General features: G+C 64.0%; 1 protein-coding gene across 1 annotated transcript in view; it reads right to left on the bottom strand.

Moving 5' to 3' along the window:
• Positions 1-24,390, bottom strand: part of FIBCD1 (fibrinogen C domain containing 1) — a 30,791-nt gene extending 6,401 nt beyond the window's left edge. The window contains exons 1-4 of the mRNA XM_043565114.1: positions 24,132-24,390; positions 16,042-16,521; positions 11,770-11,929; positions 11,260-11,396 (exon numbers count right to left, since the gene is read on the bottom strand). Of these exons, the coding sequence (XP_043421049.1) occupies positions 11,260-11,396; positions 11,770-11,929; positions 16,042-16,521; positions 24,132-24,203 (849 nt within the window). The 5' untranslated portion in view covers positions 24,204-24,390. The remainder of the gene's footprint in view (positions 1-11,259; positions 11,397-11,769; positions 11,930-16,041; positions 16,522-24,131) is intronic.
• Between the last annotated feature and the right edge of the window lie 1,528 nt (positions 24,391-25,918).

A 25,918-nucleotide genomic window follows, 5' to 3' on the forward strand; every position in this document is an offset into this window, starting at 1 on the left:
TCAGGAAGGAATCCTGCTAGACCCAGGTGCTGAAACCCTGGCTTCCGGGCCCACCCCTGCTGCCTTGCTGGACGACCCTGGACTGGCCTCACCCGGGCCTGGGCCTCAGTTTCCCCACTGGTCAAATAAGAGGCATGGGCAAGGGCCCTAGTATCTTTCCCCGGGGTCAAGAGGAAACTGAGCAAAAAATCCATTCTCGAGTTGGTAAAAACCGAGAACACCCACACACATGCCCCGAAGCCTCCAGAGCTCCGTGTCACAAAATGATTCTGCCAGAGCCACGCATGCCCTCCCCCCGGAATAAGAAGCCCGGGGCCCGGGGGTCCGTGGGGGCTTGGGGAACCAGAGCCCCAGCCGCTCCTGGGGGGTGGGGGCTGGGGCCAGCAGTCCGCAGCCCACAGGGGTGTGACTAGGGAGGGGGGGGGGGACAGCAGTCCACAGCCCACGGGAGTGTGACTAGGGTACCGATGAGCAGCCGAGCTGCCTCTGTTCTCCATTTTAATAACCTTCTTGATTTGGGAGTCAGGAATCCCATCGGTTAAATTGCTTTCAAATAAGTACCACGCTGGTCCAGGCCAGAGAGCTGCCTTGAGTATTTCCAGGATCCGCTGACGATCCCGTTCCTGGCTGCCCCCTCCCGCCCTCCCCCTTCCAACTCGTTCTGTGTAACAAGCCTTTTTCTTGCTTGTTTGCCGAGGCAGCACCCGCTCCCCCTCTGCCCCCCTCCCCCCCCCCCCCCCCCCCCCCCCCCCCCCCGCCTCCATCTGTACCGCGTGCGAGGTGTTAGAGATTTGGCTGCGGCACCAGCAGCCTGCCGGATTCATTACTAAGCAGCCTGATTTCGGTCGCCCGGAACCGCCCGGGCGCATCATCTGCCGTGAGCTTGGCCTCCTGCTCTGCCCCTGCCCGTGGGGACCCGTCAGTCACGGCGTTTGGGCAGCCGTGACGTCAGGGAGTGGCTTCGCTACCTCAAACCTGGCCCGGCCCCGACAGGTGGAAATGCTCAGAAGGGACTGGCTGGGGAAGGAAATTCGATCAGGCTCGGAGAGATCTGAGAGGTGGTGGGCAGCAGGTATTGACGGGCCGGATTGGGACCCTGAGCACGCGCCCTTTGAAAGGCTTAATCCTGGCAGAAGCTCAGACGCTCCCCTGAGAAGCCTCCAGAAGGCAGAAGGCAGGGGGGAGCCCGTTTCTGCGGGAGGAGGGAGGAGGGGGCCGGGGAGACGGGGGGCCGGGGGCGGGGGGCGGGATGGTGGGGACCTGGGCCCCGCCACCTAGAGTGCTGGCCATTACTGCACCTCTCTGAGCCTCAGTTTCCTTCTCTATAAGTGGGGGTCACAGCAGCACCTCCCCCATGGACCGTGGCGGTCCACGGAGAAGACGCTCGGGGCCTGGCACATGGTCGGGGCTCGGTGCCTGCCCGCTTCAGGAGAATGGCCACATGGAGACCCAGGCCTGGCCGTCGGGTCTCTGCCCCTCTGCCGCAGCCCCTGCCCCAGGAATGCCCTGCTCTTCCTTCCAGACTTGCCCCCTACGCATGTCCGTCCTGGGCCGTCTAGCAGCCCACCCCCACGCCTCCCTCATCCATTCAGATGTTCCACTGAGCATCTCCCTGAGGGCCGCAGGACACAGGGGACCCCCTCCCACGCGGGAAGCAGGACCGATCTTTTAAATATGAAATGTATCGTCAAATTGGTTTCCACACAACACCCGGTGCTCATCCCAACAGGTGCCCTCCTCCATGCCCCTCACCCACCCTCCCCTGAAGCAGGACTGATCGAAGAGGGGGGGGCAGGGCGCCCAAGATGAGCTGGTGTCGAGCGCCCGCCACAGCAGGTGCCGGGGTTGAGTCCTCACTGAGCACATGCTTGTTGACCGAATCCTGTCCCCCGACCCCCTCGTCCCTACAGCAGACAGAAGCCAGGCGGCCGTGAGCATGGAGTGGGCAGTCTGACCCACACCTCACACCCCAGCCCAAGGCCAGGCTGGACACCCAGGGGCCAATGTCCTACCCACCCACGTCACTCTTATTTGCCACTGGCCAGAACTGTCTCCCTCTAGAGAGCGGACCTCCAAACCCTGTTCTCAGCCTCTCTTTCCGGGTGCCAGTAACAGGCCGGAGCGCTGCTGGGCTCGGCCTGGCTGCACCATCGGTGGGTGAGCACGGGCCGCCCTGCCCCCGGGGAAACCACACTGCCGTCAAACAAGGGTGGCAGACGTCCCCGACGGACAGTTTGGGTCTGCACCAGCTTAGAAGCCACAGCAATTGTGTGCCAGTGAGAACGCTTTAACCACAGGCGTAATGAATCATGATCCTCGAAGGGCCCAGACACATCCGCGAGGAGGGTCTGTGGTTAAGACTTCATGACCACGATTGGGGCGCCTGGGTGGCTCGGTCGGTTAAGCGTCCGACTTCGGCTCAGGTCATGATCTCGCGGTCCGTGAGTTCGAGCCCCGCATCGGGCTCCGTGCGGACAGCTCAGAGCCCGGAGCCTGTTTCCGATTCTGTGTCTCCCTCTCTCTCTGCCCCTCCCCCGTTCATGCTCTGTCTCTCCCTGTCTCAAAAATAAATAAACGTTAAAAAAAAAATTACAAAAAAAAAAAAGACTTCACGGCCACGACCCCGGGAGGCACGGTTTACGTGACGACGCGCACACCCACAGGCGTTTGTATCAGAAACCAAACCTTCCCGGAATGATACTTGCCCTTAGTAAGACGGATGGGCGCTAATATTTTCTATCCTGTCCTAATCTATTACACTCTGTTTGATTTAAAAAGTAGTATCGATCACAAACCGTTCAATTGATCTCGCCACCGGCCGAGAGATCACGGCCCGCAGTCTGAGAAGCACGGCTCTGGACGTTGCCGGCCTCTGCCACGGGCTGTCCTTACTCCTTGGCTCAAAACACTGAGCGACGGCACCGGCCAGGATCTCAGACTCGGCCCCCCGGCCTCGCCCTCAAGCCAACTACAGCGCCACGGGGCCGGCGAGTTCCAGGCGCGCGCCAGGCCAGACCGCTGGCTCTCCAGACTGCCCAGGAGTACGCTTTCTCGGACTCGGGGTCCCAGGCTGAGCCGCAAGCTGGACTTCAGGGATGCTGGGTGGACGGCTGTCACCAGGCAGGAGGCCTTCGAGTACAGAGCAAGGATCAGCCAGACGGGAAGACGCAAAGAGGGAGCACGTAAAAGATGGACGTATCCGCTTCCGGCCCGTCTGTCCCGCCGGTAGGACGTGAATTGCCACCCGCTCCCCCACCAAAGGGGAAAAAGGTAGGGAAACAGAGTAACCTCAAGGCTAAAATCTTCGGTGGCCCGGCTCCCGGGCGCGTCTCCCTTGAGTTGCAGCCGCAAAGTGACCGATGCTGGACGCTCGCCGTCGCTCGGCCCCTCCAGCAGGTGACACGGAGGCAGACAGACAGAGCGTGTTTTCTCGATGCGGATTCTCAGGAGCCAGTGCCTGCCGCCCGGCGTGTCTTCCAAGTGCCGCTTGGGGGGCTTTGCCAGGGGAGAGCTGGGCCCACACGGTCCCGCAGATGGTACCGGGCGGTTCCAAAGGAAGGAGCCGCTGCCCTTGGGGCGGTGGAGGCCGAGCGGAGTGGCCGACCGTCCCGCGTTTGTCTCCGCCGGGAGACAGATGGGCTCCTTTGTCCTGGGCGCCTGAGCCTGGCTCCGTGGTCCCCCCAGCACCGGCCCTGCCCTCACGGACGGCCACAGCCGTCCCCACCTCAGCCGGGGAGGGGGGGCTTTGCGCTCCCGTATGGCAGGGGAGAAGGTGAAGGTGGTGAGCTGTGCAGAGTGGGGGCTCCTCAAAGCGGAGGGGGTGCCCCAGGCCCGGGAGCCCACCCGGCGTGGCTAAGCTGGGCCAGCCCCAGGAAGCGCCCTGGGCTGGCATCCAGGAGACCAAGTTCCGCCGGGGCTCCAGCCGTGTGCCCACCTAAGTCTTGGCGTCTCTGTGCTGCGGAACGAAAGCCTCGCCGTCCCGGGCCCCGCGTGCTGTGGCTGGGCTCACGGGCGGCCCCGGGAAAGGTGGACGCGTAAGTCAGCAGTCCCGGGGCACGGCAGCCCCTCACCTGGCACGCTCTTTCCATCTCTGTGCCTCAGTTTCCCCATCTGTAAAACGGGGGGTCATTGCAGCCCCTACCCACAAAGATTTGGTGATGGTTGCATGTGCTGGTTGAGACACATCAGTCCATAATGGTAACAGTTGTTACACTTGCTGGGAGCTCAGAGGGGGCTGAGCCGTGTGCTGGGGTGGGTTCCAGGAGGGCTTCCCGGAGTAGGAGATGCTCAGCCGAACCGCACACTGAGCAGGGTCTTGGCAGGTGGTCAGAGAGACCCAGGGACGGGAGCTGGGTGGGTCCAAACCCTATGAGATGGGGCGGGGCTGTCCCTGCCACTTTAGAAGGGTCCCCAGGAGGCAGCACCTGGGATTTTCCCTAGACTCTGACGAAGCTGCCGCAGAAATCATTTTATAGGGGCGCCCGGGTGGCTCGGTCGGGTTAAGCATCGACTTCAGCTCGGGTCATGATCCCACGGTTCGCGAGTTCGAGCCCCGCATCAGGCTCGCTGCTGTCAGCACAGAGCCCGCTTCAGATCCCCTGTCCCTCTCTCTCTCTGCCCCTCCCTCTCTCTCAAAAGGAAAATAAACGTTACAAATTGTTTTAAAAAGAGAAAAACCAATCAGTGACAGGCAGGATCTTGTGGGTTGGGCGGCTTCGGGGTCCTCCAGCCTCCCTGACCTGCTGAGCAGGTGATTCGGGGAGGGGCTGTGGCAGAGGTGGATTCTTGTTTCTAAGAACAAAGACCTCGGACGCGCAACGCAGCCCTTCAGAGGCGGCCGCGGGGGTGGGGGTGGGGCACCTCTGGCCAGTGCCCCCAGCGTGCTCCCTGGGCTTGCTGGCAAGGACACAGGTACAGGGGGCCGGGCGGAGTTCGAATCTCGGCCGTGTGACCTCGGACAAGTCACGGACCTTTTCCGCGCCTCGGTTTCCCCCTCTGCAACCGGGCCCCACCAGCGGCCCCTGCAGGCTTGCAGCGAAGACGCCGTGGAGCGACCGTGTAAACTGGGCGCCCGTGCTGGGTCTGCCCGACGTCGCCTCCCTCTCCTTCCGAACCGGCTGCCGAGCCCAGAAGGAAGCGGGCCCACTCCTTGTTTTCGACTGCAAGTGGTATCCCCGGGCTCGGCGCCCTGCCATGCTTCCCGGGCTTGGCAGTCGGTGCCTGCCGGCTTCTGGCAAACGCTGCCGGGAGCTGCTGTTTATCAAACGCAAAGAAAGGTACCAGACTGAGCCTTCCCGTGTAGCACCCCGTTTTACGTCAAAAGTTTCACAAACCCAAACCGCTCTGGAGGGAGGCAGGCTTTCTCCCGGCAGATGGCTCAAGGGGACGCGGGGCCAGCCACCACGCTCGTTTACTAGCGTGTGCGGCCCTAAGGACCCCGCAGGGCAGCGGGGAGCCGCGGCCGAGCCTGGCTGCGGCCTGGGGACGCGGCGGCCCGCGGATGCCTCAGCAGGTCCCCCAGCCGCCGCGGCCTGTCACGAGGACTAGCGAACCCTCAGCCCAAGTGGGGAGGAGCCAGTGCCACCCGGAGGGTCCCACACACCTGCTGTCCAGCCCCCTCCCCGCCCCGGCCGGGGGTCCCGGGCTGGGCGCCGCGCCTCGCATCCTGGCTCGAGCAACGCTGGAAGCTTTTCATCTCTCCCTGAGCCTGATCCCACTGCCGGGCTGGGCTCTGCGTCCGTGGTGGCTCCTTTGATGTCTTCCGAGTGAGGGAAGGATTTTCCTCCCTGCCTGGGGAGCTCAGGTGGGGAGGGGAGAGTTTTCTCGCACAGCAAAGCCAATTAGCGGCATATCTGAGCCGCTGACCTCGCACGACGGGAAAGCGCCTGGCAGAGAGCGTGGTCACCGTGCAGAACGGGGTTTGGGCCACTCAGCTCGCGGCGGTGGGAGCAGCCGGCCGCGCGGTGAATCCCAGTGGGAACGCAGAGCAGGATCGATCCCATTGCGGGTTCCTGCGGTAGGAGAGGCTTAACTGGCCCCGATTTCGGTGACCCCCGGTTGGTAACTATGCAAAGGCGAGTGAGGGTCTGGCGATCAGGCCCAGGGACAGCACGGCCACGGGCAGATCCCGGTGGGGCAAGGCTGTGCCTCAGGGCAGAGAGGCAGGGACACCCCAAGCCCACCCCGCGTCCTGGGCATGGCCACCCCATTCCCCAGGCCCTGCAAAGCAGCCACACAAGACACAAGGGCTATGCTGGTGGCCGGACCAGAAAGGGGGCGTGCCCCAAGAGGGGATGTGACCCTTCCAGTCTCGCACGGCCAGGGGGGAGGTGAGCTGGAAACAGCCAGCCTGGTCCCATGCATCAGCTTCCAAATGGGGACATCCGGCCCCGGTTTTGGTGACTCTTCCTCCCCTGTAAACACCGCAGACCGTAAGATCCTACAGGAGGGAGCACGGCTCCTCTGTTCACAGGGAACGAATCCTCGAGGCTCGGCACGGACCCCTGCTCGCCCCGCTCCTCCCTCGCGGGGACACGGCCTGCGAAGGACTCCACCGCTCTCTCCCCGTGAACGGCGCTCTATTAGCCTCGTCTAGCAGACGAGAAAGTAAGGCTCAGTGAGGTGACGCGTCACCGCCACAGGTGCGAGCGGTCACTCGTGTGACCGGTGGGGAGGGAACACGGATGGTGGGCAGCCAGGCTGGGCCCCCTGCCCAGAGTCACGGGTCAGCAGGAAGCGGCCCCTCCCTCCCGCCTTCCCTCCTGCTTCTCAGGGGCAGGGGCGGGGGCGGGGCTGGGTGCACACGTCAAGTTCAAGAGCAGCCGTGACAATCAGCATGCCCTCATGTGCCCCCGGCCACTATGGGCTTTGATGAGCGTGGGGGGAAGGCTTGGGCTCATCAGTCAGGGCCAGTGGCCGCATCAGCCCAAAGGTGGCCTTGTGGCATGTGTCCACCTGCCTCTGTGGCCTCCTCGCCCCCAGGAGCCACACGTGGCCTCTTTCCCACCTGGCAGTTCCTGCTTTCTGCAGTAACGATACAGGGTGCACAGAACTCGCGTCCCCCCTCGCCATGCCCGGGGCCCCAGGTCTCTGGGCCACTCCCCACCTGGGGAAATCCTGAGGGCGACAGGAGCCCAATCTACCCTCGGGACAAAACCTCCCTCCTCTATCCCCGGCCCCTCCGGCCCCAGAGGCCAGCAGAGCAGAGCGCCCCCGGACCCAGACCGAGCCCTGCCACCTCCGTGCACAACACCGGGTGCACCTTCGCTCTGCCTGGAACACCGTTCTCACCTCATCCCCCAGCACGTGGACCTCCCCGTCCAGAAGCCTCTCTTGGCTGCCCCTGGCTGGGTCAGGGGCTCTCCCCCACGCCCCCGGCCCCCACTCCTATGGCCCTCACACAAGTCAGCTGCTGTGCCCAGCCCCCCACCGGGCCAGGAGCTCGCCGTTGAATCCTCTGGCCTGTGCTTGGTGCTCAGTGGTTGAATAAATGACAGTCACCGTGTGACAGTGAGCTCCACGGACCCGCATGAGGCTGGGTGGGCGGGGTACCAGGCAGGGCAGCAGTGTATAATCCGGACGGGGCTGCCGAGCCCTACGCTTGCCCCACGCTTGCCGGGTCTGGTCTCTCCAGGAAGCAGGCTGTGGCTGCGGCCCTGGGTGCCCCGTCCGCCAAGGGAGAGCTCTCGGGTGTCCGCACTTGAGGCCTGGCAGCTTAGACACGGAGCCTAATGACGATGGATTGTACCGGGTTCGGAGAGACGGCCGCCGGCTCCTTCCCAAACAACAATTGAGTTTCCGAGAGATTCCGTGTGGCAGGGAGGTGATCCTGACAGATGCCCAGAGGTATCTGGGCAAAGATTGCTTTTGACGGAAGTCCAAATGGATATTAACGTTTATCGGGCTCACGAGCACTTCTCAGCCGAGAGCGGCCTTTCTTGCGGGGCCCCTGATCCAGGTGTCTGAGCAGGAGGGCTGGGGCGGGTGGCTGGCGTTGCTCATCGACTCCCCTGTAACGGCCCCTGCAGCCCGGGCCCTGGATGTCGCCCTCCTCCCGGCCCAAATCCTGATGGACTTTCCGGGACGCTGGCGTCACGTCCACCCGAGAGGAAGCGCCTGTGCTGCCTCCTTGGTCTTTCATTAAGCCCGTCCTAACCCTTAACTCTGATTTCTGGGCACTGGCTGTCGCATTGATGCTGCTCTGCCTTGAGGGGGTTCCCAGAGGCACGCGCCGTAACTCAGATGTTCTGAGTTAGGAAAACAAGAGAGCTTTTAGCCCCCAGACGCAGATCCGGGAGGTTTAAGTGCTCTCCTCCGGAGCTTGAAGAGGGGTTTGTGGGTCTGTCTGTCCCCGGGTCTTTGGGGGACCCTCAGCTGCTCTCACACCGGCTCTGCCCTCTTGAACGCACTCGCCAGGCCCCCGTGCCCACCTGCCTCACTCGGGCCTCCCCTGTCGCCACCAGCTCAGGAGAGCCGACCCCTTTCAAAACTGACCCCGTCCGGCCTGCCGCGCCTTCAGGTCCCTCCACGCATTTCCTGGAGAAGCTTCCCGCTCCCCTCTGCCTGGACATCAGCACAGCAGAGATGGCACCAAGCCTCTTGGTGAGAAACGGAGGCGTCCTGCCAGCCTCTCCCTGAGGCCCCAGGTGCCAAAGGCAGAGACCTGGGAGCCCATCTGGGGGCCCCTGGAAAACGGCTGACCCCGTGCCCTGCTTCAGGTCCCCACGACTGTCCCCTGGACTATGGTGACGCCCTCTTGGCAAAGAGCTCGGTAAGAGGCGGGGTCATACATAGCTCGGTCATCATTGGGTCGCCAGTGCCTTGCACACGGTCAACCTGCGTCCTTCCCCATCTTCTGAGATTTGGGGGGAGGCAGGGATGACTCCCACCATGGCAGCTAAAGGCTCCAGCCGCTGGCTTTCTCAGCCTCCCTTGCGGTGAGGGTCGTAGGCACGCGGCCCCGGCCCCACCAGTCAGAACAGCCGCTGGCTCGACGGCTGGGGAAGCAACGAGGCAGGGACACAGGGGATCTCCTTGAAAGGAACCGCAGACTGCACCCCAGGCCCGGACCCGTCCTGGTGGGGGTGCCCGTGCCCAGGTGTAGCTGTGCCCAGGGCTCCGTGCCAGCGGCACTGGGGTAGGGGGTTTTCTACCAGCTCATGCCTGGCTAGCTCTGGGGGACTCCGTTCCTGGCTGCCTGGCCCTGAGCTGGTTTCTCTGGCCTCCCAGTCTCCCTCCGGTACATTCCTTTCCTGCTTAAATCAGCCATTTTCTGTTGCTTGCCGTTAAGACCTCTACAGCTAAGGATGCCGAGGCTCAGAGAACTTAAGTACCTTCCCCAAGATCACACAGCAGGACCGAGAGCCACACCCGGCTCCGTCTGTGGATGCCGGAGTCCAAGTGCGTAACCGCCAAGCTCCCGACCTCTCCGGCAGAGGCTCAGCTACAGGCTTGTCGGGGCACGAGGGAACCGCCTCCTGCTCTACACTCTCCCTGCCCCGCTCAAGGATGCACAGTCGGGTTATTGCTCCGGAGGCACAGTTCTTATGCCAGCTTTCCTCTCTCCAGCACCCTCAATAGCTCCCCAGTGCCCGGCCCAAACCCCACAGTCTGGGTTATTGGCCCCAGTCTCACCTCATCACATGCCCCGGCCCCCAGTTGACTCTGTTTCCTGGAGAGGCTGCGTGCCTCCTGAGTCCCAGACACCTTGCCAGGTTGCTTCCTCTGCCTGGAATGCCTTCTCTTTCCTTCCCACTTCCTGTTCTCGCCGGCCTCTTAAGGCTTATCAGCAAAGCCCCCTTCGCCAGGAAGCTCGCACAGAGCCTCCCCTACCTCTGCTTACCGTCACTTCTTGCCCCCAAATCCTCGCAGTTGCCAAGTTGTCTGGGACGACTGCGGCAGGGCCTTCCCCATCTCTGTGCTTCCCCAGCCCCCAGCACGCAGTTGGTGCTCAAAACCTGCCCATTTTTGAAATTAAATGTGAGGCCGAGAATCCTTAAAAAGTCGGCTTTACTGGCCCTGCTTTCATTGTCCCTGGGCCTCCCAACCACGGCCGACTTCGGGGGCGCTGAGCAGCTTTCGGGGTGGATGCAGATGTCCAGGGACAGTGGTATAGGTTGTTCACTGCTCTAGGGCGTCTGGCCAAGAAGCAAGGCTCACATCTACTCATCTTGCCAAGCCCAGGGTGCCAGTGTGCCCAAAGGAAACGACATGCATTTTTAATTTATACGAAGTCACCCAATGGCCAGTGGCAGCCCTGTTGAAGCCCAGCCCCCAAGACGGAGCTGCAGGAGAGGGTTGGAAGGCCACTGATTGGAGTGGGAGAGAGACAGCAAGCTCGCTTCTTATCCCAGCTCTAGAATGGGAGCGGGGGGGGGGGGGGTCAGCAAACCACGGCCCCCCAGGACAACGCCTGCCTGCTGCCTGTTTTTACCTGACTCGTGAGCCAAGAATGGTTGGAACATGTTTAAATGGCTTTTAAAAAGCATAAGAAGAATATCTTAAAATATCTTGTGAATAATAGTTGGAGAGTACGCGAAAAATGTATGAAGTTCACATTTCCGTGTCCACAAGGGTTACTGAGAGAATCCAGCCAGGGGCCTCTTCCCGCCGCTCCGCCCCCTTCTCCCAGCTCCGGGGAGATTTCAGGGCCACCCGTGGCCACCCCTCCCCGCCCTCCCTTGGCCGTGGGGACCTTTCATGGCTCCTACTTCCCACCCAGGCAGGAACCAGAAGGTGCAGGAAAGTCACGGAACTCACGACAGCTCCTTGGCAGGAAGTCATCGGGGTCTCTGCTCTCTGCCGTGTGCCCCCCCCAAAAGGGGGCACACACATCACGTATCGGGTAACTCAGAAGACAGCATCTACACACGCCCTTGAACTCACATCGGCGACAGGCGCCCCGTTTCATCACAGAGCCCATCCCCCATTTGCCCCACACTCCCGGGGCAAGCACTGTGTTCCCAGAGCCTCGAGGATCGGGGAGCAGAAGGTGGCTCCACGGACAGGTGACGGGGCCTCAGTTCATGGCCTCCACTTGCCCTGTGCAGGTTTCTGGGGGTGTGGCGTTCCCGGGTGAGATTCGAGGCAGGTTTGTGGGGGCCAGAGGGCACACAGGCAGGCCTGGGCCAAGGGCAGAAGGCTGGGTGAGAGGCCGCTCAGAGTAGCCAGGTTCGTGGGCACAGTCCCCTGGGTCACCCCGGCCTGCCTGGGCGCCTGCGGGGCCGAGAGGAAGCCGGCCGCGCAGCGCGGGAGACTCACCGTCCAGCCGCCGCCGTCCGTGCGCATGTCACAGTAGACCTGGAAGCCGGCAGGGTAGTGTGTGGGGAAGACTGAGTAAATGCCATCCTCTTGCTGTCCGCTCAGGAGCACGTCCAGGCAGTCGCGTGGCGGAGAGCCTGCGACAGGGAATGCAGTCAAGGCGGTGCCCTGGCACCCGTGTCCCTCCCCACCCCCCTCCGTCCCCGGGTCTCCCTGATTTGTCAGTCTACCCTGCGGGGTCATGTGGGCCCCAGGGCACCAGCCTTGGGGGCAGACCTTGGCTCTGCTACTCCCTGCGTGCCTTTGGGTGAGTGAGCTCCCTCTCTGAGCCTTGCCTTCCTCATCTGGAAAATGGGCACAGTGGGCCGGGAGAGGGCTCAACAGAAGGGTGCAGGTCGGGTGCTCCGTGCTGCCTGGCTGCAGAAAGTCCTGAGCGAACAGGAACAGCGTTTCCTTATCAGAGGGGTGGGGGAGGGACCACGGGGGTACAAAGCTGGGCACCCCACTCACCGCTGGCGCAGCCCCGGGGCCGCAGTCCCCTTGCAGGCGCCCTCTGAAGGTCAGCCTTGACGCGGGGCCGGCCCAGCCCCCGGTCCCTCTGCAGGGCGTCTAGTACGTCACTGACCGAGTTCAGCAGGTGAGCCATGTGGCCTTGACTCTCGGAGAAAAGCTGTGGAGCACGGGGGGCCCCTCCTCGTATGACGCCAGGTCCCCACCCTGCCCTGGCCCCCATCCGAGGAGGTCTCAGGTTGGGGGCTCAGGTGGGAAGCGACAGAGGGGCTTCAACAGAGACCCGTGCCCCTGCTGCGCCCCAGGCCCTGTCCTCATCCATTTCTGGGCCTCAGCCCCGGTGAGGTGACTGGAGGCAAAAGCCCAGGTGGGCACCTGGCACCAGGTTCAAATCCCAGCCCACCCATTTACCAGGTACACGTGGGTGGGCGACTTAACGAAGCCCCGAAGCGGGGCCGACAGCAGGGCACGCAGGACCTGGCCCACCTCGTTCCACGAATTCCTAAGGCACCTTTCAGGCTACGAGACACCCTCACCCGGTCTCTCCCGGTCCCCCCAGGAAGGCCCTGGAGGCAGGGGTGATGGTTCTGCAAACAGGAGGGGGCCCTGGGATACCCCACCCGCCCCGCCCAGCCCCCACGCAAACTCCACTTTCTTGGGTCACAGCTCCCATGTCCACCGCCTCACCTCACCCCCCCACAGCCTTGCCAGGAGGGAGGACTCGAGTTGCTGTCCCCTGGTTACAAATGGGGAAACTGAGGCCCGGGAGGAGCGGTCCCTGACGGAGAACGACCTCAGGCCGCTTCCCCGGGGTTGACGGGCAGGAAAGGCACATAGGGTGCCCGGGATGGGGGCAGGACGGTGGGGGCAGTGGTTGGGACCCAGGCTCTGGCGTGAGCCCTGGGTTTTGACTCGGACCTTCCTCCATTCGCTGGGCAAGTGACCCTAGAAGAGTAACCAACCCCCCTTTGTGAGCCAGAGTGATGGGACCCGGTTTTCCGGGGTGGGTGTGTGGGATGGCTCGCCAGGGCACGTGTTTGGGGCCCGAGTGCTCAGTCCCCGGTCTTGTGTCACTCCCACCGCTGGCTAACAGCCACCCTCCCCGAGATCCGGGGCTGCAGGCCCGTAGCTCGGTCAGCGCAGCACAGGCCCCCTCCCCCTGCCCACCCCGGGGACCTCTGGGCTGTGCCTGCTGGCTGAAGGGTCTGCGGTCTGTCACCTCCCCACCCGGGCTTGGCTCTAGGAGGCTGCAGGACCACAGGGAGGGGGGAGGCGGGGTCACGGGCACAGCCGGCCAGCAAGTGCACGTGGAGCCTGCCCGAACCTGTCACTTGCCAGATAATAGCTCGTTGGAGGAAGGAAAATAGAAGCACACACTGCCAGCAGTTTACAAAATAGGACTCTCGTTTCGTCCAGAAGCAAGGGCTCCCACAAAGCTTTTCCGTTCCTTGCCAGCCTCTCCTCTGCAGTGAGGGCTGAGGCCTGGGGGAGAGGCGCGGAGCCGGGCAGGGGGGGGGACCCTGGGGCAAGGTGGCCGATCCCACCCTGGGCTTTTACTGTAGTGTCCTGTAGACAGGTTCCATGGGTGGGGGTGGGGGGGTGGAGGGGAGCCCCGCGGCCCAGACGATGCAGACGGCCCCCAGGGCGCAGGGGACAGGGTGTGGGCACCAGAGATCACCAGGCTCATCGGTGAAGTCTCCAGGGTACTGCCCACCCTTCTGGGACCAGCGGACACGCTCGAGAAACTCAGGCGCAGCCCGCTCTTGCTGGCGGGCAGGGAAGACCTCAGTTTAAAGCAGCAAATGATTAAAGTTGAAAATGTACATATAAACATGCTCCGAATTAATAGGGAAAGTCAGTCGTCCCTGCTCGCTGAGCTGCACGGATGCGTTAAAGGGGACGCGGCAGCTTTTAGGGGCGGTGAAGTCAGAGTCGCTGCTTCGGGCACTTTGTCGTGTGCCTGAGCCGAAACAAGGCCCTCTGCTTCTCTGAGCCTCAGTCTGCCCCTCCGTGGAATGGGTCCGCGATCTCCACCTCCTGGGGCCACTGTGCAACCAAGTGCTTATAGTAACCAGCACTCCGTGGTTCCTGCCACTACGATCGATCATCGCAAAAAGGGATTTGCAACGGTGGCCCCCCGCTGACCGCGGCTTTAGTTTACAAATAATTTCCACCGTAATAATAAAAGAAACGCTGGTCTCTCATGCGCCAGATGCCAGCTGAGCCTGGCCCAGTCGGGAGCTCCCACAATCCTCCTGGGAACAGGCTACCTTCGCCCCCGTGTCATAGGTGAGGAGACTCACCCCGGGGAGGGCCACTGACCAGCCCAAGTCCCACGGCCGCTGCTTGGTGGAGCCTGGACTGGATCCCAGCACGGGCCGCGGCCTCACCCCTGCAGGCAGCACCACTCGGCCCTGCTGCTCCCAGGCCAGCGGGTTTCAGACGCTTGTGCACACGAGAGCCACCCTGATGCTTAACTGTTGGGACCCCGGGGTTTGTGATGAGGTTCAGAGAGGTGCCTTTTATATGTTTATTATTATTATTGTTATTATTTTAATTTGAGAGCGAGAGGGCCAGCAGGGGAGAGGAGGTGGGGCAGAGGGGGAGAGAGAGAGAGAGAGAATGCTCTCATGCTTAGCAGGGAGCCCGACCCAGGGTTCCATCCCGTGACCTTGAGATGGCGGCCTGAGCTGAAATCAAGAATGGGAGGCTCAACCGACCGACCGAGCCACCCAGGCGCCCCGGAGGGCTGCCTTTTAGCAAGCTGCTTTGACACTTGCGACAGAGGGTGCCCGAGGGCAGTGCTTGGGGAAACCCAGGTCTGGGCCAATCCGCTTGGAGGAGGGGAGCCAGGAGCCCCAGCGACATGGGGTCTCTGAAGCTACCCTGAGTCTGTAGGAAATGAGTCAAATTAAACATTCTTTGGAGAAGTGAATCTGTCAGGTGAGCCAAGGCACTCCCGGGCCCCCCTAAAGCTATCAGTCTTGCAGGAACAGCTCTAGGCCTCTGCATAGGTGGGTGGGTGGGACACCCCAAGGCCCCTTCCCCCCCCAATCCGCCCCCCTGCCCTAAGGGCCTGGCTGGCCAGGGGCTCCATCATGTGGAGAGCAAGGTGGGGGGGGGCAGATCACCCAGAAAATCTGGAGGTCTCTCCAGATTGATGAGACCCAGATTGATAGAGGGGGCGGCTGAACACCCTACCTCCCACCCCACCCTGGGAGGGGGAAGTGCCTTCCCATCAGTCACCCAAACAGGACGACAAGGGCTATAATTCCTCCAGCTGCGGCCTTCAGAGGAGGGAAAAGGCCTATTGCTCATGAGCTGCAGGGCGAGCAAATGCCTGGGCATCCCGGGGGTCGGGAAGGGGCTGGGATCCGTGGCAGGGTGGGGCTCGCCTCCTAGTCCCTAAGGACCTGCGTCACAGGGGTGACGGGGTACAAAGCCGGAGGGTGGGCAGGGCATCAGGAGGCCAGAGGCCAGGCCTGACTTGGCCACTGTACCCTGGACAAATCACTGTCCCTTTCCGGGTCTTAGTTTTCTTTTCTGGAAAATGGTGGAAAACCAATGAGATGGCCCTAAGCCCTGATCCTATGAGGGGATCTAGGAGGGGAAGTTCTTGCCGGTGCTTCAGGTGCGGTCAGTGTTGGAAACTCTGCCCCCAGAGCTACCGGGTGTTTGCTGGGACCTGACTCGGGTGTGGAGGGGACGCGGGGGAGGGGCAGGGGCGGTGGGGACAGGCTAAGGGTCCAGTGAGAACTCCAGCAGCTGGTCCCTCCTTCCCTGGAAAGCTGGGAGCATCAGATGGCAATGAATGGGGGACAGGGCGCTGGGCAGGGGGTACAGCTCTCTCCGGCCACGAGGCCCAGCTGGGCAGAGGGCTTGCCACTGACCAGCCACGTGACCTTGAACCTCCATTCACTACCCATTGGGGGGAAGGGCCTGCACCACCTGCACCGGCGCGCCTGGGAAGCCCCCCGAGCCCTGGACTTGACCGGACTCTCACATGCCACAGGGTGCTACACAAACGCCCAGGGTCACCTGGACAGCGTGTAGGAAATGGGTTGAACCCTGGTGCCTCTAGCTGTGTGGCCTCGGACGAAGGAGCCCCTTCCCTGAGGCTCATTTGCTGGACGGCAGGTGGGACCAGCTCCCGGGGCCCTTGGGGATGAAGCGAGGCCGCGGACGTCAGGCGGCGGCACTGGGGGGCGGGGTACACAGCGGCAGCCACCCCAGCCCCCTCCCAGGACCCCGGGTGCAGACCCGGCCCCTTACCTGGATGAGGCGGCCCTGCTCGCTCTGCAGGGCGCCGAGCCCCTGGCCCAGCACGCCGAGGCCCTTCCGCAGCCCCACACACTCCGCCTGCAGCTCGGAGGCCCGGGCCAGCAGCCGGGGCAGCTGGTCCACCAGCGTGTCCAGAAGCTCCCGCTCCCGCTCGCCCGCCAGCCTCGGCTGGGCCTGAAGCTCCGCCAGGGCCTGCAGCACGGAGGCCTGGGCGCCCTCCAGGCGGGCGAAGCCGTCGGCGAGGTCGGGGCAGCGCGGGTCGATGAGAATGCTGAGGCGCGAGCTGTCGGCCCTCTCCACGGTGACCAGGGCGCTGTTGGCACCTGCGGGCCCGGTGCTGACGACGGGCGGGGGCGCCGTGCCTGGCACGTGGGTGTGGTTCAGGAAGAGCACGGCGCCCGTGACGGCCACGGCCAGCAGCACCGCCAGCGAGAGCAGCACCGTGCACAGCACGTAGCCGCAGCTTGGCCACTGCGGGCCGGCCCCGCGCACACAGACACAGAGACGGACAGACAGACGGACAGGAGAGAGAAGGGGCGGCATCAGGGGCAGAGCTGGGCTTCCAGCTCTGCCCAGTGAGGTGGGGGGGCGGGCAGCCTCAGGACGGGGCCTCTGGCCTTTGCGAGGCCTGGACGAGACTCAGGATTCCCCTTCTTCTCGGGGACGGGGGAGAGAAAGGCAGAGATGACAGACAGAAGCCCGGAGGGGAGACAGACAGACAGGGACCAACAATACAGCAAGAGCGAGTGAGTGAGAGATGCAGGGAACCAGAGATGGAGAGGACGAAAAGAGAAACTGAGGCAGAGAGGCACAGAGACCGATGGAGACAGAGGCACCCTTCCCCTCGCTGCCCCTGCCCTGCTCCGCGTGGCCTGCACGGGGCAGGCCCACCTCCCCCCTGGAGCCCTCCTGGGTCGGTAAGGGCTGCGGCCAAAGGCTCCCACGGCCTCAGGCCCCCGGGCTGCCATTTCCGGTGGGGGGTGGGGAGGGGGGAACCTTGGCTGAGGGACCTCACCTCGCCGCGTCTGCGCGTCCTCACCTGTAAAGTGGAGGCAATAATGACACGCCCTGCCCCACACGTGGGTGTCTGCCGTGCAGACTCAGGAAGAGACAGCTGTAACGGTGACAGCAACGAGAATTGTCACACTGTCACAGCGGAATGAGTGCCCGTCACTAAAGGTCCCTTTCGACCTGGAGCACCCACATCCCGAGTCCCCCGTGCAGGCCAGCCTCCGAGGCCGCCGTGCACGAGTCCCGGGGGCGCAGGGTGACCGGCCCAGCACCTCCCCTCCACGCCCCCCCCCCCAGTCTCCGCAGAGCGGGCCAACAGGCAGAACAGCCCTGGGGACCCTGGAGAGGGGGATCGTCTCCCCCCCTTGAAGGAGGCGAGGGTTGGGGCAGCAGGGCAGTTGTGCCCCAAAGCGGGAAAAGGCGGAGGAGGTACAAAGTGGGCTCGGGACCCCGTGGGGGCTGGGGACAAAGGAAGCTAGAACACAGGGGCCGCTCATCAGTAAAGCAGGCACCGCGCACCCAGACGCACGGGCCGGATCCCTCACTTCCCCAAAGGGGGCGGCCGGGGAGCGTGACACGTGGGGAAAGCGAGGCCCAGAGGGTCACACAGCACCTCAGAGGCAAGCTCAGGCTAGAACCGCCCCCCCCCCGCCCCCCCTCCCCGTCCCCCGGCCTCCTGCCTCCTCTCAGGGCCAGGCACCTTCGACCCCTGAGTTTCCCGCCCGCCGCGCGTTCAACTTTCTGCATTCGCGATGCATCTTTAAGCGAGTTAGTATGTGAACCCCCTGGCACCGTGCCCGGCGCGTTGCGCGCGTCCAATAAATATTAGCAGCTTTTATTGCCTGGCGATCGGTGTGCGCGGAGCATCTGGGGGTGTTGGGTTGTTTATTTTCCTCCCAAAGTGTTACTTCTCTCTGTCACTCACGCTAGGGTGCACCTTCTAGTTCGCGGGGCGGGGCGGGGGGGGGGGGGTTCCTGTAGGTGTAATTGAAGGCTCCCCACGGTGGCGCCTAAAGCAGCAATTCCTCTTACACTTTGCTCTTTACTGGAAAGTACTATCCAGCAAAGAGCTTCTTTTGCACGCACTCAAATGCCACGGGTGACTCCTGGATCTGCTGCTTGGCACCAGAGGAGGGTGGGGTCAGGGGTGCGGCGCAGGCGGACGAGCAGACCCCCCCCCCCCCCGCCCAAGGAAGGGTGCCGTGTTGTGGTCGAGGTGAGGGAGAGAATTCCTTAGCCCGCCCCTGCAGGGGTGACACCCCCAGGACTCCTCTCCCCACGTCTGCCCGGGGCCCCAGGACGGCACCTCTGTGCCGGGCTCCACACATCTCGACGGCTTGCTCCAGCCGGACCTGAACACCTTAGCCACCCCCCCCACCCCCGCTACATCAGCTTTGCATAGGCTGGTCCCTCAGCCCGAGGCGCCCACGGCCCCTGCTCCTCTTCCGCCGACCCAACTCCCTCTCTTCTTTCAGGGCTCAGCTAGATGGCCACCTCTTCCAGGAAGCCTTCCTTGACTGTTTCCCCAGCCCTCCGCCACCCCCAATCTAGTTTTGGAGATGCTCTTCCTCCGTGTTCCCACGCCCCTTCCTTCCCCCCAACCCCCCCGGGGGAGGGGGGTGCTTATCAAGACCCACAGTCATCACCTTTGAATTCATTCGTGTACTCATGCAAACATCCACTCACTGGGTGTCCCCAGGAGCCTGGAGACTTGGGCTGGACCACCAGAGCCCCCCCGGGGCCGGGCCTGCTCTCGCCTCCCCCCACCCGGCACAGAGCGGCCGCTTGTCACATGGATGGGAGGAAAAACAGATGGGCCAGGCCATCTCTCGGTGACCGTGCTCGAAAGGGGAGGATGTGAAGGCCCCGGGATCCACTGTGCTTCGGGACTCATGACCTTCACGCTGAGCCCCGGACCCCGGGGCAAGGCCCCCTCTGACCCCGTGTGCCCCCTCTCCTGGCCGGGCACAGAACGAAGGCGACCTCCAGGCTGTCCCAGTCCCCCGGTCACCTGCAGGTCAGGGCCTTGCAGATGGGCGGGCACCACGTTAGCACCGCCAGGCCTCGAGCACCAGCCGTGTTCCCACCCCAGAAACGTCCTAACGCCCCCTTCTCTGGCTGGATTCACGGGGAAGAGCTCAGAGGGCAGAAGAGCCCGAGCTGAGGACACACGGGAGGCGAGCGGGAGGGCCAGCATTTGAGCCCAGGGCCGGTGACTGGAATCACACCCTCCGGGCCGAGGCTACGTCTTCCCACAACGTTCTTGCCAGAGTCTGGAGTGTGGGGTTTGTGAGACAAAGCTCTGTGTCAGCAATCAGGCCCCTCCCGGAGTCCACCGGGAGACACCTTGCCCCAAGCAGCTCTGAACGACGTCCTCCAACTGAATGGCATTAAGGTCCCCGGCCGGCAAGGCAAAGTGGCCAGCCGCATCCGCCCCCACCCACCCTGGTGTCTCCAGGACCCTCGCCGTCTCTCGCACCTGCTTCCACCCAAGCCCCCAGTCCCTGGAGGGAAGACGGGGGGTGCAGAGGAGGAAGAGGCTCGAGAAAGCCACATGGGGTCCCCCGAGGGGCAGGGGGATGACGGAGTTGGAGATGAAACAGGCCACTCAGCAGAGGAGAATTAGTCTTCTGAGATCACCTTAAACACGAAGTACTTTTCGTTTTTATAGGCTGCTGTTTACGTGTCTCGCAAAGAAATCTGCTCGAGATAAGAAGGGGGGCTCCGGGCGCAAAGAGCAGGCCACGGGGCCGGGGCTGCTTTATCAGCCTTCGGCCGTGGCAGAGCCGGGTGCACACCCCGGGGTCCGGGCACACAGGCCCCCGCCTCCCCTGGCAAGGAGGGCGGACGCTGGGAAGGTATCCCAGGCGGTGGGCGTGAGAGGTGCCAGGAGCCCCGGGTTCGAGGTCCACTCTGCCACTAACCGCTTACGTGAGCCCCCAGCTGGAGGGACGTGGCTTCGTCCCCTGCGTGGCCCCCAGGGCTGGCTCCCCGTGGCCGAGGGGAGGCAGGAGGTAAGAAACCCCAGAGGTGCCTCAGTTGAGGGCTGGCGTCTTTCCCCGCTGCCTCCTCTGTGTCCCCAGCCTCCAGAGGCGGCCATGGGGTCTGGCGGAGGAAAAGAGGGCTCAAGAGGAAGGGACGCGCTGGCTCGATGCCCTGCTAGCCCAACGTGCCCAGCCCGCACCCCCCCCCCGCTCCCCGTTCCCCGCCCCCCGGTCTTCTTCCTCGTTTGCTCAGGGAGCCGGTGCGGGAGCCCCCGCGGTAGACAGAGACTGGGCTCCCAGTATCAAAGTGGGAAGAAGAAAAATGTCCCTCCAGGGGAGGACAGGCGAGGTGGGATCCAAATGCACAGCCCCCCCCGTCTCCTACAAGCACCCCAGCCAAAGGCAGGATGGGGTTGGGGTGTCCCAGAGACCCCCTAGAACGAGGGGCCGGTTCTTCGGCTTTAAGGCACCCCATGCTGAGGACCATCGGAAGCCTCTGGCCATTTGCAAGGTCCTGGGGGAGTGGCCGAAGGGGACAGAGGGGCAGGGCCTGGAGAGCGGCCCAAGTCCACCCCTCCTGGGGGCTCCAAGCTCCCCAACCTTTGCTACTCCTCAGAGGAGCTCGACTCTGGGTCCATCTGGGGGAGGGGGCAGAGGGGGGTCTCCATACGCTTCCCGTGAGGATCTGTTCCCCACCCCCCACAGCCCCTGGCCTCCTGATGGCCCACCTGGCCCACTGACACCAAACCAGGTTCTGTCCCCACCCCTAACGTGAGCCCTCTGGAGATCCCCTGCACCAACTCGGCCTCCACCCCTCCAAAGCCGGTGCCTCACCGGACCCCTTCCGCCCCACCGCCACCCAGGCAGCCACCCGGCTCTGTCCCTGCGCCCCCAGCCCTGCCCCGGTCTAAGCCCGTCATCTGCCTCGAAATCACTGTGACGGTCTCCCCGCTGGCCTCCAGGCGCTGCCAACCCGTTCCCCACGAGGCCGCAAAGGACCCTTCCCGAAGGTCCTGCTTAGAACCCCCCTAGAGCTATAGAGGCCCCCAGGGCAGGTCCCACTGGGCCCTCCGGCCTAGGGCACCTGCAGGCTCCCCTCCCCCATCCTGCCCTGCCCAGCTCTGCACCTGCTGGTTCCTTTCCTGGCTCCCAACACACCTTGGTCTCCCTCCAGGACGGATGTGGCAAATACCGTTCAGCTTAACTGTCCCCTCCTCTGGGAGGTGGTTCTTCACTCCCACCCTGCCTTCGGGTCACAGCCACCCCGCTGGGCTAGATGGTGAGCTCTGTGGGGCTGGGGCGGGGGGCAGCCCGGAGGAGGGCACGGAAAGTGACAGAAGGGAGTCCTTGGCTTGTCACCCCCGTGGGCCCCTTCTTCCCTTACGTCACCCTCCTTGTCTCCCAGCCCCTGCCTAACACATGACCTCTACCCAAGCCCCAGGGAACAAGAAGACAGTTGCTTTTCTTTATGGTGCCTTGTGACAGTCCCTGACTGGTGAGGGTTTGTTTTTTTGGGTTTTTTTTTTTTTTGCTTCCCTCGTGAGACCCTAAGTAAGCTTCCTGGGGGCACCGGCTCGCAGCCGTGCATCCCAGCCGAGGCGGAGACTCCAGAAATAGCCACGGAGTGAATTAAATGCCGCAGGGTTTAGGTTAGACATCGGGAAGAACTTCCCGATGAGAAGTTCTTTTTCTTTCTGCAATGTTGCGAGAAGTTTGGGGTGGCGTGACCCCAGGGCTGCTGAGAAACAAGGCTCCCCCCACCCCCCACCGCCCCGCCCCAACCCCGCCCAGGAGGAGCGGGTCACAGGGGGACTTCCTGCCCCACGCTCCAGGAGAGGAGAACCGTGTCTATTCCTAGATCCTTTCATCTGACAGACTCCAAACTCTGGCAAATGTTCCACCGTCACCTCCCGCCCCAAGGGTGGGAAAGCCCCTTCGTGCTCCGGGGGAGAAGGGACAACTCTAACGAAGCGGGCTTGCCTCTTACCTGAAGCTTCAAATGAGGCTGGGGCTCGCACAGGCTCGGTCACTGTGCTTAGGTCTACATGCCAGGTCACCAAGGGAGGGGGGAAAGGAGGCGGTGTTTGATGTTGGCCCAGGCCCCTGGGGCCACAAGCTCTCAGCGGCCTCTGATGCCAAGGGGCGGACGGCGGCGGGGGCTCTGGCTGGGGCAGCTGGAATATGTGCCCCCAGGCAGCAGCAGAGGGAGGAGGCCTTGAAGGCACATTTCAAACAGATCCCCCAGGAGCCCCCCCTTCCCCTTGAGACACAGCGGCACCTGCTGACTCCTCACCCAGAGCGCCTGGCTGAGGGCTTCACGCACTTCAGTTCAGCCAACACCCCTAAGCTCCCAGTCTGAGCTACATGGAGGGGCAGGAGCCTGGGCCCAGGGGAAGACGTAGAGACGGGGGTCCGGAAGGAGCACGCGTCCAAGGGGAGCTCCTGATAGAGGAGGGACCCGGGGCTGGGGTGGGGGGGGGGCAAGGCAGCGAGACAAAGGCAGCTGAGCGCCCCAAGCTAAATGCTACTGGGACCTGCAAAGGTTTGGAAATGTTCAGCCTAGTGTGGGGCTGGAGTTTGGCAATGACAAGCAGTCAGTCCTGGTAAGGGGGTAACGGGAAAGGAGAACGGGTCAGGCTGGGGATGGCCTTGAACGAGTCTAGGAGATGAGACTGCTCTTGCTAAGAGGGTGAAAAGTCAGATCTCAGCAGAAGAGTGACACCTGAGAGTGGCTCGGGGGTGCACCTGCCCGACACAAAGAAACAGACTACCTGGAAGGCATCGGGAGGCGCTGGGGTCAGACCCGGGTTCGAATCCTCGTTCTCCTGCTAACATGCTGTGTGATCTGGGCCGTGCCTCGACCTCTCTGAGCCACGTTACCCTGTGACGTGGGAATATGCATCTCTGCCTAACCCCCAGGCTACGGCACGAAGTGAGGTTGGCCAGCTGGTCGGGAAAGAGCTCTGCAAACTGTGGAGGGCTGGGCCCCCACACCACGGCCCCGTCAGTCCGGACAGAACAAGCAGGCTGCAACCCTGGAGAGTGAGGGGCTGCAAGGCCCGCCCCTGCCACCGCCTTCTTGCCATCGCGAACACAAACAGCTCTTTCCCCAATGACATCTGTCTGGGAAAAATTTGAAATTTAAAACGGGCAGCCCCATTATTTCCTTTCCTTGGCGAGCGGGGGGCCCCCTCATCTTGCCTGCCTGCCCCAGTCCCTTGGCAACCCGGCCTGGGGCAGCCCCAGGGCTGTCCCTCCGCTCAGCTCCGAATCTCCAGCCCCGTCTCTGGCCAGCCCCGGAGCTCTGCCCTCACCCCCCCCACCACCTTCCAGTGCACAGCCCTGGGCACCCTCCAAGCCTGCCCCCTCCACTGCCCCTGAAGACGCAGCAGGAAGGATCAAATGAACAGACGTGGAACCTCGGACCCAGGTTCAAATCTCAGCAGAGCCTCACGGCCTCTGGCAGGAGCAACCCTCTCTGAGCCTCGCTTTCCTTGTCTTAAAACTGGAGAATCATGATATCCAGGCTTCTCACATAAGACAAATATTTATCGATCCTTTACTGTATGGGGGAGGGGGGGGGACAGAGCTGTTTAAAGTGTAAGGGTCCAGGGGAGATCCAGGGGATCGGCACCCTGCCAGGCACCTGGCACAGGGTGGTGCCCAGGGTGGAGATTTAGCAAGTGATTAAGATGCCCATTGCCGAGGGGTGGAAACACACTCAGCGAGGGTGTGATGTCTGTGGTCGCACAGTTAACTAAAAGGCTGGTCACCCTGCGAACTATAGGTCTCTCACCCCCTCTGCACACGCGCACAGGGAGGCTGTTGGCGGCGCAAGAGGGCCCTCTCCCACAGCGCGCGGCTCCTGCGGGGGTGCTGCCCCCGTCCGCACCCCGCACCCCAAGTTCAAGCCTCTTCTGGAGGAGGAGGAGAGGAGGGCGCCCGCCTCACCCCAGGCCTCCCGACCCCCGCGGGGTGCACCCCAAACTCCAGCCTCGAGCTGGGCGCCCACCCCGCCGGCCGGAGCGGCCACCACCTCGCCCACCGCGCGGGCCCCAAGTCCCCACGCCCCGGGCCCGCGTGTACCTGCGGCTTGTCACGCGGCCGGTCCTCAAGTTGGGAAGCGCCGCCCATGGTCTTCCACCGGTCGTTGACCATCTTCCGGCAGGACTGGCGGGGGCGCCCGGCGAGGCGCGCCGCTGCGGAGCGCAAAGACGCCGAGGTGGGCGCGGGCTCGGGCGCGGGGCGCGTTCTGCCCGCCAGATCCCCGCCTCGGGGGCCCGCGCCAAGCGGCCCGGGCCAACGGGGGTGCGTGTGCGGGGGTGCGCGGGTGAGGACGGGGTGCGCGGGGATGCGCGGGTGACAGCGGGAGCGGGAGCGCGAGAGCAGCCCGCCCGCCAGCCCGCCCGCCCGCCGCTCGCGCTGCGCGCCGTCCGCGTTCTCCGCTCCCGCGCCTCCCCCTGCGCGCTCCTCTCCCTCCTCCCTCCTTCCTTCTCAATCTCCGTGTCTTTTTTGTCTCGGACTCTCTTTGCCTTTTATTGCTCCCCCGGCCTCCCTCCCTCTCTGTGTCACACACACACACACACACACACACACACACACGCGCGCGCGCGCGCGCGCACACACACACACACACACACACACACCCCGGAGGCCTGCGATAGTTAACTCCACCTCCGAAAAGGCCCAGATAAAGGGGCAGAACCGGCCCCAGGCCCCTGGGGCCAGCCGGGAGGGCGGCAAACCGCAGCGGGCAGCCCGCCTCCAGCCCGCCTCCAGCCGGCTCCGGGAGGGGCCTGGGAAACCCCGACGGCACCTCCTCGCAAACTTCCTCCCGGCGGGACCCGCGCCAACTCACCGTGCGCCGGGGGCGCGGCGCCGGGAGGGCCCAGTGGGCGTCCCCGCCGGGCCGTCGGGCGTCTCCCGGGCGCGGCGCCGCGTTGCTCCCGCTCCCTCGGGGCGCAGGCCTCACCCGGGGACCCCGGCGGGGCAGGGGGTGGGGCCAGCCGGAGTGCGCCCCCTGCGGGTCTCCGAGGACTCCGATCCGGCAAGCGCGCCCCGTCCTGGAGTCACAAGCCGTTGGGACCTTCCCCTCCGGGTCCCCACCAGCGAGGCCGGCCTGGGGGCGCCCCCGGCCAGAGTCCGCGACCCTGGATCCTGCCTCCCCGCGCCGCCACAGCCGCCGGCGCCGCGGTCCCCAGTAGGAGCCGCTCGGCGCGCTGGATCGCCCGCGTCTCCCAGGCGCGCCCCGCACCGCCTCAGCCCCCGCCTCCTCCTCTGCTCCGGAGAGTGGGGATTTGTGCAGGGAGGGGGCTTCTCAGTCGCCCCCTCCCACCAGCAGCACTTTTAAAAGCATTTAATCCGCCCGGCGCAGCCTTCGGAGGTAATTGACAAAGTCCTTAATCTGCGCCGTTAACGAGATGCTATTGTGGCTTCTGACCGGGAGGCGCCCACACGGCCCGACGCCGCGTTCTCGGCGGGCCGCCCCCTCCCCAGGCCGCCGCGGGAGCCCCGCCGGCTGCCCCTCCCCCGCCCCTTTCTTCCATCCCTTCAGCTCCCCCAGCTTCAGAGTAGACACCCCTATTTTCCGCCCCCCGCTTCTCCCCAGAGCTGTTTTCCGGCTCCCGGGGAGCCTTGGCCCGCCACGCTGTTCCCTGGCACCGTCTTCGTCTCTTCCCCACCGGCTGCCAGTCTGTCGCCCCATCTTCGTCCCTCTCCCGGCCCCTCTCCAAGCCCCGCAGAGGCAACGCGAGCTGCCTGGGGGTGGGGGCCGCGCCCAGCCTGCGCGGTGGCCGCGCCCTGAGCCCGGAAGGCCCGGGACCCCGTGCCCCCCATGCCGTCTGAGCGACTGTCACTCACCCACCAGCAGCTGG

Source organism: Prionailurus bengalensis, chromosome D4 (genome assembly GCF_016509475.1).
Source record: "Prionailurus bengalensis isolate Pbe53 chromosome D4, Fcat_Pben_1.1_paternal_pri, whole genome shotgun sequence".
In the NCBI taxonomy this organism is placed as follows: domain Eukaryota; kingdom Metazoa; phylum Chordata; class Mammalia; order Carnivora; family Felidae; genus Prionailurus; species Prionailurus bengalensis.